The 13,914-nt window shown below is 37.6% G+C and overlaps 1 protein-coding gene across 8 annotated transcripts in view; it reads left to right on the top strand.

Moving 5' to 3' along the window:
- Positions 1-13,914, top strand: part of LOC127411501 (estrogen-related receptor gamma) — a 263,979-nt gene that overhangs the window by 208,984 nt on the left and 41,081 nt on the right. For 7 of the 8 annotated variants that reach the window (XM_051647133.1, XM_051647136.1, XM_051647131.1 and 4 more), the window contains one exon: positions 13,268-13,378. In XM_051647133.1, the coding sequence (XP_051503093.1) occupies positions 13,268-13,378 (111 nt within the window). Of the gene's footprint in view, positions 1-12,767; positions 13,149-13,267; positions 13,379-13,914 lie in introns of those variants that run through there. The other variant, XM_051647137.1, reaches the window with a different exon arrangement.

Here is a 13,914-nt window from a genome sequence, read left to right as displayed (position 1 = left end):
ATGCACAATATATTGGTAACCTTATTGATATCCGCCAATATTTTTTTTCTATATATAGCAATATTACTTATTATTATTATTATTATTATTATTATTATTATTATTGACCTGATAAGATTTCAAAAGTTCTAAACAAACAGTTATAACTCTTTATGTATTTATGTTATGTTTTGGTGCATGATGACACTTGCAGAATGCAAAATTCTAAATTGCAGGTTAAGTTTGAATGCTTTTGTTAAAACTGAAAAATCCACCATCATAACAGTTATTGACTATATATATATATATATATATATATATATATATATATATATATATATATATATATATATATATATATATACATTACTGGTCAAAAGTTTTGAAACACTTACTCATTCTTTACTAATTTTTTCCACATTTTAGAATAATAAAGTCATATCATAAATGGAACTATGGGAATTATGTTGTGACTAAACAAAATCCAAAATAAATAAAAACTGTGTTATATTTTAGCATCTTCAAAGTAGTCACCCTTTGCCTAGAATTTGCAGACATGTACTCTTGACATTTTCTCAACCAACTTCTTGAGGTATCACCCTGGGATGCTTTTTAAACAGTATTGAACGAGTTCCCATCTATGCTGGGCACTTATTGGCTGCTTTTCTTAATTATTCGGTCCAAGTCCTCAATTGAAAAAAAAATAAAAAATAATTACATTTTAGTTTTATAATGAAAACATTAATATGTTTGCACAATTATATTTTTGTCTACAAAACTAATTTCAAACATTTAAGCATACACCTTCAGATCAAAAGATTTTTAAGATCATGAGAAACATTTCAGTCAAGTGTTTTCAAAATTTTGACTGGTAGCGTGTGTGTGTGTATATATATATATATATATATATATATATATATATATAATTATAATTTATCATTTTCGGCCAAAAAAACGACGCATCCCTAAAAGGTTTAAAAGAAAGTGAAATATTGAGAGCAAGAGAGGTAGAATCTGTCCGAGATTTCGTAGGTGGACTCTAGCAAGCTGTGTTGAGATGTCAGGAATAGAGAACGTGGTTGCCACATCAGATCACAAATCATATTGTACTTTGACATATTGCAGCCCTGCTTTACAAGTGCAGTTACATCTCATTTGTCACTGTTTGATCTGTAAGTGTGGCTACAGGAAAGGAAGGCCCTCTATCTTGCCAGCAACTTAATGGCTGGGAGACGGCCGACGGCCGACAGCCACCTGCCCACAGACCGCAGCGCTGATCTGTTCTCATTTACTCCACCATCAGGCCAGATGAAGGCGCGAATTGCCTCCTTTTGATACCACAATGCTGGCTGACACATCCCCTGGCCAATATCTCAACCCTACACACCCATGTGTTTGTAACACCTCATTCTGCCTCTGCTTTTGCCCACCACTGGATGTCTGTAAGGATTAAACAGCGCCCTCAGTTGTAAACAGAATTATGCTCCTCAATTCTGCAGCAATACAATTGCCTCAATGTGCAACCATCTGCTAATGCATAAAATACATTTACATTTATGCATTTGGCAGATACTTGTATCCCAAGCTGACTCACAATTCATGCAATATATGCATTTGAATCAGTATGTGTGTTTCATCGGAACTGAACCCATGACCTTAACTTTGTTAGACCAATGCTTAACTTGAGCTGAAGGCTAATGGCCATAATGATTAATTAATTATGATTATTAAACATATTATTATTATTATTATTCATTATTATTATTAGTAGTAGTAGGATTCATAATAATTAAAAAAAAAACATATTCATGTATTTTTTTATTTTTATATAAATAATAGTTATGATTTACTATTTTATTTTATTTTTCTTATTTAATAGCAGCTATAATATTTATTATTATTATTATTATCATTATTATTATATAACCATTAGTGTGATCATCCTAAAGGGCTGTAGCCATTGTGGGGTTTTTTTCTATCTCAGTTTGTAAAAAGACATGGGCCATGGGGGACATGTAGAGATGTTGAAAGAGTCTTAGACCATTGTGTGGTGTTAATTCGCTCTGCTCTGCTTGCTCCTGGGTGGACTGGAGGCCTGGGTAAATTCAGTTTGAACACGGCACATTGTCTAAACATATCGGCCTGCCAATCAGTCACCCCGAGCCCTGATAAGAGCCGTCTTGTATTATTGAATCAACAATAGGGCGGCTCTGCCGGCAGGAAGATAACACACGCTTATTTCTCTTTAAGTCTCGGCAGAAGAAAGGCGCTGTCCACATCCACCTCATATAACTGCCTCAATTACCATAAAAACCACTGCCATGCCCAGCCGCACACATGCCTTTGCTCTCCTACTGGAGCCAGGCACAGCTCTGAGTGTGTGTGTGTGTGTGTGTGTGTGTGTGTGTGTGTGTGTGTGTGTGTGTGTGTGTGTGTCAGTGAAGGAAGAGGGCCATAAGATAGCAGTGTGTTTCCAATTATGAATTTCAACATTTCAATCATTTGGATGACATTCCATCAGCGCTCACAACCCCCCTAAAATTTCAATGTCCTCTATACTGTGGATCCTGGATGAAAGATGGGGTGTAATAAAATGTTGCTCTGCACTGAAAAGCCATGATTCGATAACCAATAACAGCTTTACACAGGTGACACCACCGCTCTACTCTTGGATTGCTCTGTCTATATTCTTTTTTTTCTTCAAGTTTTTTTTTCCTATTACAAAGCAAGCACAGACATGTCAATTTGTCCCAGACACCGATTCCTCTCTCTCCAACATGCGTGCAATCGTTTAAAGTGGGAAATTCGATGGTGATCCAATCAGAGGTGATTCCAATATTGACAGTCAGCAATATTCTCCTGCCCAAAAATGATCGCCGTTCATCACTTTGTCTATTAAGTCAGCCGAGCATTTGGCAGGTTCGCAACAAAGCCCTGAAAGAGACGCAGCCAGCCACGACTAAATTTTTTGGGCTGAAATATTGTACGAAGTTTGTCCACATCAGTCAATGCCCACTCACAAGCTTCAGCCCACTGCAGTCACATGACTGTTGCGAGTTTATTCTGCCTCACCTGCAGTTTGTTTCCAATAGACCTGTTCTCAGAGCTATCTCTCTCCTCTCTCTTTTTCTCATTTAAAGAAGTATTGAGAATGGAAAGGGCATGACAAAATAATTAAAGAAAGTAGATAGCTTGGTAATTCTCCCTGGGTTTTAAGCAGACAATGAGCAGGGCACCCTCTCTATCTCTCTATTTTCTCTATGCATCTCTATTTTTTCCAGCTCCAAAACAGATGTGCAGGGAAAGGCAGCCAAGCACCGGACACATTTCATTAGGATCACCCACTCCAGCTACTCTTTTAATATTTGAAGGCTCATTTGTTAAGTAGGAATGGTCTTTTCTCCTTGTCTTTTCCCCTCTTTTTGTGGGCTTTGGAAATATAATTTTCAATTTTTAATTTGATTCATTTAGATTAAAATCATTAATCAGGACTGAAAGTGAGTTAATTTTCTGGAAAATAAATGAGCTTGTTCGGATAGCTTTTTATTAAGTGAGAGGTGTGTGTGGAGGGGTGGGCGGTGATGGAGGAGGGTCTCAGTCAGGTACGATAGGAGAGACTTTCAGCCTAAATGAGAACTAGAGCGATATACTATACACATTAGTAAGCTGTTCATGGGATTCTATTCAAACATCTCTATATTTCCAATCTCACTTTATATACTAGATGTATATTTTATGTATATGATTTAGTACATTATTATGTGCATTATGCAAACACAATAATAGATACAACCTTGTGTCCTGTAGTTATATTGAAAATATTGTTTTCCTAGCAATATTGAAATTAAAGCTGGATTGTAATTGCAGATTTACATTTTTGTTAACATACGAATTGATTACTAAGATAATGATGAAAGATCACTTCCCATAATTTATTACTGAAAAAGAATCAGAAAAAAAAGTATTCTGCATCGTCAGTAATAAAGCAAAATTTTGACCGCATTAATTTAACATATATTTTCAAAATATAAATAATAAGACCATAAACATCAAAAGGTAGTTTAACCTGTTTGGTATTTAAAATCTATGCATTTTGGCATGTTAATGAGAATGTCATTTAGCTATTCAAGCTATTGGTCCATTAGTCAAACAAGATGGAAGCATTGAGATGCATTTATTAAAAGCAGCTCAAGGGCTCCAGTCATTCACATGTCTGTTATTCATGTAACCTCTCTCACCTGCAATCAGACCCTTTGCCAAGGCCTTTAGCAGCTTGTATGGAAACAAGCACTCATTTGATTAATTTCTTTCATTTGATTCCTGACAGTTTGATGTATGTTGCAGCTATGTCTTTGGGATGGTTGGTGTCTTTTTTTCTTGTCTTCTAGAATGTGTTGTTGATTCGTGTCTGCTATCTAATCGAAACAAACTGCTAACACCCCTTATCCGACCACACAACTACACCCACTAAAGCTGGCTTGTTTGTCAAGATGGTCACGTCTGTTTACTTGCCTGTGGTCAGCACATTTTCACTGGATGCAAATCCTTGTCAAGGGCTAAGTCAAAGTAAAAAATCTTTCACAACACAGTCAAAAATGAAATGCATCCGCATACGATATTCCAGAATTCAAAGTGCCACTTCCAATATTTAGATTTTGCAGCCCCCCAATCAAAAATACAGAATGTTATTCTGAGCTTTTTTGTTTTTCTATTTGAAAAAGCGCAAGACAAATGCTGTCAATATTTGCTCCTCGCTGTAATTATGTTATGGAGAAACTCGAGGGGGGGGGGGGGGGTTAACAGGCTTAAAAATCAGAAAATCAAATAGAAATTCACATTTTATGCATGAATGTCACCACAGAGTGCACTTGTCCCACAGCTTAGTGACCAATATTTACAGCGGCAAAGGAAATAAATTCTCATTGGATTAGGAGGGAGATTCAGCTGACAGTGTGTGTGTTTACCCCCTATTTTCTCTTCCTGCGCACTCTCTTTCTCTCCCCCCTTCACCTCAGTGAAGATTTAATAATTCATTCCTGTAGATCTCACGGGATCTGGCAACCAGCAGTCCTGTTGCTTGCCTATGTTCATTTGTCTGAGACCCATTGTCGTCCTGTGTGTAAACTCTGGTGATTGTGATTGGGCTTTGCTCTTTTTCTCAGAATGGGGCATCTTTGGATTTTGCTGCAAGAACACAATGAATGAAGTCGAGTTAAAGTACTCTTATTGTGATGTTTTTATTGCCTTGCTTCTAGAAGGTGTACTTAAGAAAGGCGTAAGGTGAACATTTACAGTTTTTCTCAATCGCGTTGGCTCAATTCTTGAATGAGAACTATTTTTTTCAAAACAGTAAGTTCAAATCTCTGAGCAATTAGTTTCTTGTTCACACCAGATTTGAAGTTCATATTCATTTAAGCAAATTGCACGTGTTTTGGCAAAAGTACAATTGTCTACAATTTGCACAATAACTAAATGCACATGGCTTGCTAATTAAAACTGATGAGTTGAATCTTAGTGACATTGTCATACTTTTCACAGCTTCTAAACATTATTTCATTGTGTGAGCCATCACATGCTAAATAATCCATTCAATTATCAAAATCTGTCAGATATACATGTATATTCCATAAATATCTATGACATGGAATGTTTGTGATGTCTGCTAAATCTCTGGCCAGACCAACAAAAGCAACAGGATGTCCACCAAGAAGATGGGAACTTGTAGTGTTATGTACTGTGAGGAGGTACAATTTATTGTTTTTTACAGAACCACTGCAGGTTTTTTCATTGTTGCAGTTTTTTTTTTTTTTTTTTTTTTTTGCATGTATGTCATCTTGTGGCAATTTTCTGTTCACTATATATCACTTTACATGTAGGAAATGTGTAAAAATGGACATGCAAATGTAAATTTTCTGTTTACATGTCACACATTGCTACAAAAATGTATTTACTGTATACATACAAATGTGCATATACTTTTTCTGTGTACTACAGTATTGTACAGTATTGACTTTTCCCAGTAAACTTTTCCCTACTGTTGAAATCGGTATCTACAAAGCTCAGTGTTATACACAATAGCATTCAGCTAGACAAAACTGACATTCTTGTGTAGTACAGTAAGCAGTCATTGTCAACAAAAAAGTAGAAAAATTTGTATATAACAAACATTTCCAGGGTTGACTGCCATGGTGAAAAAACATCTAAACATTTTGACCAGTACGGCTCATATGATGACAAAAAAACTGTTCATTTTGGTGGCATTGGCCAATTAACTGACTCAATAACTAGGTTTTGAAGCATGAATTAAATGTTTTGGATGAGTTGTGATGTCCCATAAAACAGTTGTGACAATTGCATTTACAGTTTAGAGAATGTTAAGCCTGTTTCAAAAAATGAGCAAAAGCGATTGAGAAAAACTGTAATAGAGTTTGGCAGCTTAGCACACTTTGGTACTATTATCAAATGTTCATTTCTGTTGGTGCCTAATGAGTGTTAATTGTGTGATGAGAGATAGATAGATAGATAGATAGATAGATAGATAGATAGATAGATAGATAGATAGATAGATAGATAGATAGATAGATAAAAATCAACCTAATGTAAGGTGCCATATCATTAACAGAATGTATATATATATATAGATAGATAGATAAAAATCAACCTAATGTAAGGTGCCATATCATTAACAGAATGTATATATACCACATTGCGATGCTATAGTAAATAAATCAAAACAGCATTCTTTCCTCCTCATGTTTGGCTTTGGTCAGCGTTTAATTTTTCTTCAAGACATACTGTTGATGGAAGATCTATTCTGGAATACAGTTGGCCAGTTAGCTGGTTAAGTGTTTGTTCATATATATATATTTATCCTGCAGAGAGTTAGCTGTACTGTTTTGATGCATGAAACATGTAAAAAGAGACAGAACTAACAGTACACATTTGGCATTCCTGTGAACAGTTAATCCTTTGTTGAGTGGACATGGCATAGTGTTTATACGTGTCAGCTGCAGGAATTTTGGCTGCCATATTTACTCTACAATGCTCCATCAGCCTTTGCCAATACAACAGAGTCTCCTTACGTCTTTAGACTGTCTGCACGCATGCTGTTAACTACTAGACAAGAATAGGTGTAATTTAATGATGTCAGTTTGAGACATTTGCTCTGTTTCAAAACCAAGTGAGCTGCCTATGAAGACAGAATTTTAAGGCATCATAGATTTGCACATTGCACTGAGCCTTTGGTGCTACAGATGTGAAAGCTGTTCCAAAAGTCATCTTAATTACGCTGCCTTCTAATAAACCTTGTTTTTGCCATCTTTTAAGGCAGCATCATATGTACCCTTAAAAGAAAAGGCAATTCCATAAAGCACTTTGATGAGTTCAGTGAAAAAATTGAGAGAAATATTATTTGTAGATAAACATATATTTCATTAAATACTTCAACATATTGATTTAAAATAGTTCAGTGTAATTAAAATGGATTAATTTACTCAATATTTTTGTATGTATTTTTTTTAAGTGTACTAAAGGATAGTGACATTAGCTTAGTAACATGCTAGCATGTGCATGGAGTTGCTGTCTGGCATGTTCCTAGTCGTTCACCTGTGAGGTTACCTCAGAAGGCAGCTGCCTACACTACAAATATACAGTGCATCCGGAAAGTATTCACAGCGCTTCACTTTTTCCACATTCCGTTATGTTACAGCCTTATTCCAAAATGGATTAAATTCATTATTTTCCTCAAAATTCTACAAACAATACCCCATAATGACAATGTGAAAGGAGTTTGTTTGAAATCTTTGCAAATTTATAAAAAAAAAAAAATAAACAAAAAAAAAAAAAAAAATCACGTACATAATTATACACAGCCTTTGCTCAATACTTTGTTGAAGCACCTTTGGCACCAATTACAGCCTCAAGTCTTTTTGAGTATGATGCTACAAGCTTGGCACACCTATTTTTGGGCAGTTTCTCCCATTCTTCTTTGCAGGACCTCTCAAGCTCCATCAGGTTGGATGGGGAGCGTCGGTGCACAGCCATTTTCAGATCTCTCCAGAGATGTTCAATCGGGTTCAAGTCTGGGCTCTGGCTGGGCCACTCAAGGACATTCATAGAGTTGTCCCGGAGCCTCTCCTTTGTTATCTTGGCTGTGTGCTTGGGGTCGTTGTCCTGTTGGAAGATGAACCTTCGCCCCAGTCTGAGGTCCAGAGCGCTCTGGAGCAGGTTTTCATCAAGGATGTCTCTGTACATTGCTGCATTCATCTTTCCCTCAATCCTGACTAGTCTCCCAGTTCCTGCCGCTGAAAAACATCCCCACAGCATGATGCTGCCACCACCATGCTTCACTGTAGGGATGGTATTGGCCAGGTGATGAGTGGTGCCTGGTTTCCTCCAGACATGACGCTTGCCATTCAGGCTAAAGAGTTCAATCTTTGTTTCTCATGGTCTGAGAGTTCTTCAGGTGCCTTTTGGCAAACTCCAGGCGGGCTGTCATGTGCCTTTTACTAAGGAGTGGCTTCCATCTGGCCACTCTACCATACAGGCCTGATTGGTGGAGTGCTGCAGAGATGGTTGTTCTTCTGGAAGGTTCTCCTCTCTCCACAGAGAAATGCTGGAGCTCTGTCAGAGTGACCATCGGGTTCTTGGTCACCTCCCTGACTAAGGCCTTTCTCCCCCGATCACTCAGTTTGTCCGGGCGGCCAGATCTAGGAAGAGTCCTGGTGGTTCCAAACTTCTTCCATTTTCGGATGATGGAGGCCACTGTGCTCATTGGGACCTTCAATGCTGCAGAAATTTTTCTGTACCCTTCCCCAGATCTGTGCCTCAATACAATCCTGTCTCGTAGGTCTACAGTCAATTCCTTGGACTTCATGGCTTGGTTTGTGCTCTGACATGCACTGTTAACTGTGGGACCTTATATAGACAGGTGTGTGCCTTTCCAAATCATGTCCAATCAACTGAATTTACCACAAGTGGACTCCAATCAAGTTGTAGAAACATCTCAAGGATGATCAGAGGAAACAGGATGCACTTGAGCTCAATTTTGTGTGTCATGGCAAAGGCTGTGAATACTTAAGTACATGTGATTTTGTTTTTGTTTTTTATTTTTAATACATTTGCAAAGATTTCAAACAAACTTCTTTCACACTGTCATTATGGGGTATTGTTTGTAGAATTTTGAGGAAAATAATGAATTTAATCCATTTTGGAATAAGGCTGTAACATAACAAAATGTGGAAAAAGTGAAGCGCTGTGAATACTTTCCGGATGCACTGTATATATTCTCTTTTTTTTTTTTTTTTTTTTTTTTTTTAAAGGATGTTTAGTAATTTTAATGGCAAAGAAGACAATGATATTGATTAAGTATATAAAGTACATTTAGATATTTTTACTAGAAACCATGACAAAAATACTGGTTAAGATTTTATTTATTTTGCTGTGTATGTAGGTATTTGATATGTTTTTGAACAACTTTTGTTTTAGTCTTATTTTATACATGCTAATACATAACACTGATGTAACATTCACACTTTTATCCTCCATCTTTCCATCCATTCATTCCCTGACATCAGAAATCTCTGGCCATGTCTGATAAATTTGTCTTTTTTAAAGTGGCACACATTGCTACTAGGTTGATTGTTTCCCTCACACTTCCTGTAAATTTCTGCAGACGCCTTGTAGGATTCCACGCCACCTATGAAATTCAAAACAAGCCTTGTAAGAAGTTTACAGTCATCTGTGGGTTCTAATAAAAATGTGGAGGGAAGGAGTGGAGAGGATGCTTGGATAATTTAAAACAAGGGATAGATCCCACCACAAAGCAACTAGTCAATTTGTCATCTTAACTAAAACAGTAAAATCTTGTAATCTACTGGGGATTTACAGTAGTGTGCAAAAAGTATTTTGGTGTTTCTCTTTACATCTTTCTTCTTTTTTTCCCCCTGCTTGCATGAAATTTCATGCATTTGTCATGGCATGAAGAGCTGTAAAAGCATTTTGTGTCCACTTAGTGCTAATGCATGTTACTAATCACAAGTTACATTTCAAGCTGCACAAATCATATTATTTGTTATCTTTGTGCAATAGCAATATTGCTGTCAACTTTATAGAAATAAAGTTAAAAAAGAGGAAAGGAAAATCAATCAAATTACTGTACACATCTGTCTCAAAGATTCAAATACATTTTCTATCCATAATTTTCAAGGAACCTATTCTTTAATTATTAAGTACAGAAACAAGTTTGTCCTAATTCCTCATGAACATTATGGAGAAACACACATACACAGGATGGTATAAAGGATGTGGTTTATATTAAAACTGTAATATCAGAGTGTTTTTTGTGGTGTGCATCACATGAAGCAATGTTATTCATCATGACTGCACAGGCCCATAGATACACTGTGAAAGAAACAATTGGCAGCTCTTTGTACCTGCGCCTGTGTGAAACCTGAACCAGCAGCGCACCATGTGTAGCCAGGCGCCTGCTTGCTTTACAGTCATGTGGTGATAGAAGGTCTATCAGCAGTCAGATGTATTTCTATTATGACCCAGTATGATGGTGTGAAGCCACACTCGCCGTTTATGGTGGGTAGTGATTCCCCCTGGGTCGGCATTATGTAGCCACATCTAAATCTTAACCATATAAGATAACCCACAAAGCTGGCTACAAATCAGTAACAAAGGGTAACTTATTCCAATGTTGTTTGTTTTGGAATGTGTAAATCCTTGATCAATCCTCCTGCAGCGTGAAGAGAGGCTCTCCTAATAATATCCCCAGCATAGAGGGCATCTTTTAGGGTTGGTGCTGCATTAATTCTTTTGCGATATTTTTAGCACATTGCAGGCCTATGAAGATGTGTCCTGAGCTCTTTGGTGTTTAGTTCCTTGATGAGGAGCTTGGACATGTCCGTTTTGCATTTATGCGTGTACATCAGAGTTATGCAGCATTTAGAATTGATTAGAGAATGCTTTTTAAATTTGAATTGAATTTGGAATGGAATATGGTGTTATCTGCACTCCGTGCTCTGTATTCAGTGAAAGTAATCTGATTAGTCCAATAAAAGAGCCAGATATCTGACCTGCATTAACCTGCATGGCAGATGCAGGTTTAGAGCATGAAGGAGATATAAGATGCCGCGCAAGGCTGCAGGTGATGCTATTACAAGCATGTCTGTGGCAGCAGTGTAGCAGTGAATTAGCCCAATAAACCCTGCAGTCCAGGCACCGAGGCTGGGTGGCAGGATCTGGTTTCTGCAGGATAAGAGGCTGTCAACATGTGAGCATTGTGTGTTGTTGCATATTTGGGGTGCTGGCATCGAGCAGGCTATGCCAGCAATGTGGCATCTTTTTAAGACCTTTGTCACTTCTCGTGTAAAATGAAGCCTATGGGACCTGTCTACTTGAGTGTGTTCCTTCATGGAACTGTGAGCAAAAAGGGTCACCGATCTTCTTTTGTCCTGCAGTACAATGTCACATAGTCAACAACTAGCCAGGGCAAAGTTACTGTAATTAACACCCATTATCACTCGGTTCCAAAATAAGCCTGTGTGTTTGGCAATTACAGCACAATATCTACAGGCAGAGATATTAATTCAGCTATGGTCCCGTTTAGCAAGGACATAACCCAGGGTCAGGAATTAATCAGGGTGTGGGGCAAAAATGGCAAAAACATTTTTTTTTTTAAACATCTGATATATTTCTTAAAATTATATCCTAGGCTTAGTTAATTCATAAGTCAAAAACATTTTTGAAAATCAGTTCCAGTAGAAAAATATTGCCCCTAAATATAAATGTTAATTTCTGACCCCGATATAACCATATATGTGGTTACCAAATAAGATTGCAGGACCAGATGTAAAAATTTTACAATCGGGCATCGAAAAACCAATATTGATTGAACATTGACCTGAATATTGTAAAGACTTTATCCCCTTAATGTCTATGGTGGTTATAGCCCTGCTACTTAGTAGCAGTCTAACAGTTGGGCTGCAATATAAGCAGAATGGGTAAAACCCTCAACCAAGTGCTTTAAAATCTCTGTGAGTGATCCTGAATATGAGAAAGGTGCCTCTCATTGTTAAATTATTCAGAGAATGTCAGGCCCTGAAAGCCCAACGGAGGTGCAAATTTAGCACCATTCAGATAAATGCGAATTTCAGTGTTTTAATTGTAAAATGAGGGGTGGCCCACTGGGCCTTCATGTCCATTCCCTTCCTCTCCCGTATGCAACATGAAACGGGTCCTGGGCCACCTTTAAGTGGTTTCCACGGAAACCGCCCATCCCCTGGAGAGGTTTGCATAATTAAATTAAGGCTCTTTTGTATGTCAATTAATTAAAAGCAGGGACAGGTCTTTAAGGCTCTGCACTCATCAGAATCAGGGGTTGGGATGGATGGATGGATTCAGAATGTTTTCACAACTGCTGTGCCTCAATGAATTACCCATCACACTTTATTTGCTCTCTTTGTGCTTTGAAAATATGGACGTAGGCTTTGAATATCTAAGAAGAACCACGGGGAGCGAGGGGTGGCCTTAAAAGTTAACATGAAATCAAAATTGACCTTATTTACTTTAAAAATGCATGTTCTTCGTCTTATTGCGAATGACTCATGGGTGCATGTTATCTCAAATAAAAATGTTTTTGTCTTCGTAATCATTACTCAAAATGTATTAACTTGTTCTGCATCTGAAACGGCTTGTCTTTTTCATTACATTTCCCACACCACATTTTTTTCTTTTTGAATATCCTTTCAATTTGAAATGTGGAAGTAAACTCAGATGTAAAATTGGATGTAAACTGGGATTCATGTTGTCTTTAAAGAAACAATGATATGCTTGACATGAGTACTTGAGCGCCCATGCACTCTTGAGACACATGGCGGCTTGAGTGTTAACGTCTCCTATAATTGTTGTCACCAACACTTTTGAGGATGTGTGTTGACTCTCTGAAAATGGCTCTCTGCTGTTTACCTGTTATTTTGCTGTGAGCTCTGAAGACTCACTCATACACATGGGCAATCACACACACACATGTGATGAGCAGGAGATGGGCAGGTGTGTGTCCGGATGTCACATGGAGAGAGCGAGCGTGCCCCTGTCTGTCAGCAACTGGCCATCTCCTGTCCACATCCCTGAAATGGCCACAGACAGCTGCCATGCCATTTATGGTGAGCTGAGGTCTCACGGCAGCCCACTCACCTCTCTGTGCTTTTAAAGTGAAAGTTATGACTTCTGTTTATGTGAAAATTAAATGTTTTCTTTTCCTTGTTTCCTCTTTTTCCACCAGGGGTTCGACTGGACCGTGTGCGTGGAGGCAGACAGAAGTATAAACGCCGGATAGATGCAGAGAACAGCCCCTACTTGAACCCTCAGCTGGCTTTGCCACCCAAAAAGCCATGTATGTCCACATTTGAACTACACTCTTTTTATACACTGCAAAAATGGCATTCTTAATGAGTATCTTTGTCTTGGTTTCCAGTAAAAATTTCTAAACATCCTCAAAATAAGATACGTTTTCCTGATAAGCAAAACACAGTATTATAAACTTATTATATATATATACAGTTGTGCTCAAAATTTTACATACCTTGCCAGAAATTATGAAATTTTGGCATTGATTTTGAAAATATGACTGATTGTGCAAAAAAACTGTCTTTTATTTAAGGATAGTGATCATATGAAGCCATTTATTATCGCATAGTTGTTTGGCTCCTTTTTAAATCATAATGGTAACAGAAATCACTCAAATGGCCCTGATCAAAAGTTTACATACCCTTGAATGTTTGGCCTTGTTACAGACACACAAGGTGACACACACAGGTTTAAATGGCAATTAAAGGTTAATTTCCCACACCTGTGGCTTTTTAAATAGCAGTTGGTGTCTGTGTATAAATAGTCAATGAGTTTGTTAGCTCTCACGTGGATGCACTGAGC

The sequence above is a fragment of the Myxocyprinus asiaticus genome, chromosome 20 (assembly GCF_019703515.2).
Source record: "Myxocyprinus asiaticus isolate MX2 ecotype Aquarium Trade chromosome 20, UBuf_Myxa_2, whole genome shotgun sequence".
Taxonomy (NCBI): domain Eukaryota; kingdom Metazoa; phylum Chordata; class Actinopteri; order Cypriniformes; family Catostomidae; genus Myxocyprinus; species Myxocyprinus asiaticus.
Note: the sequence above shows the minus strand (reverse complement) of the source record. Positions and strands in the feature narration are given on the sequence as shown.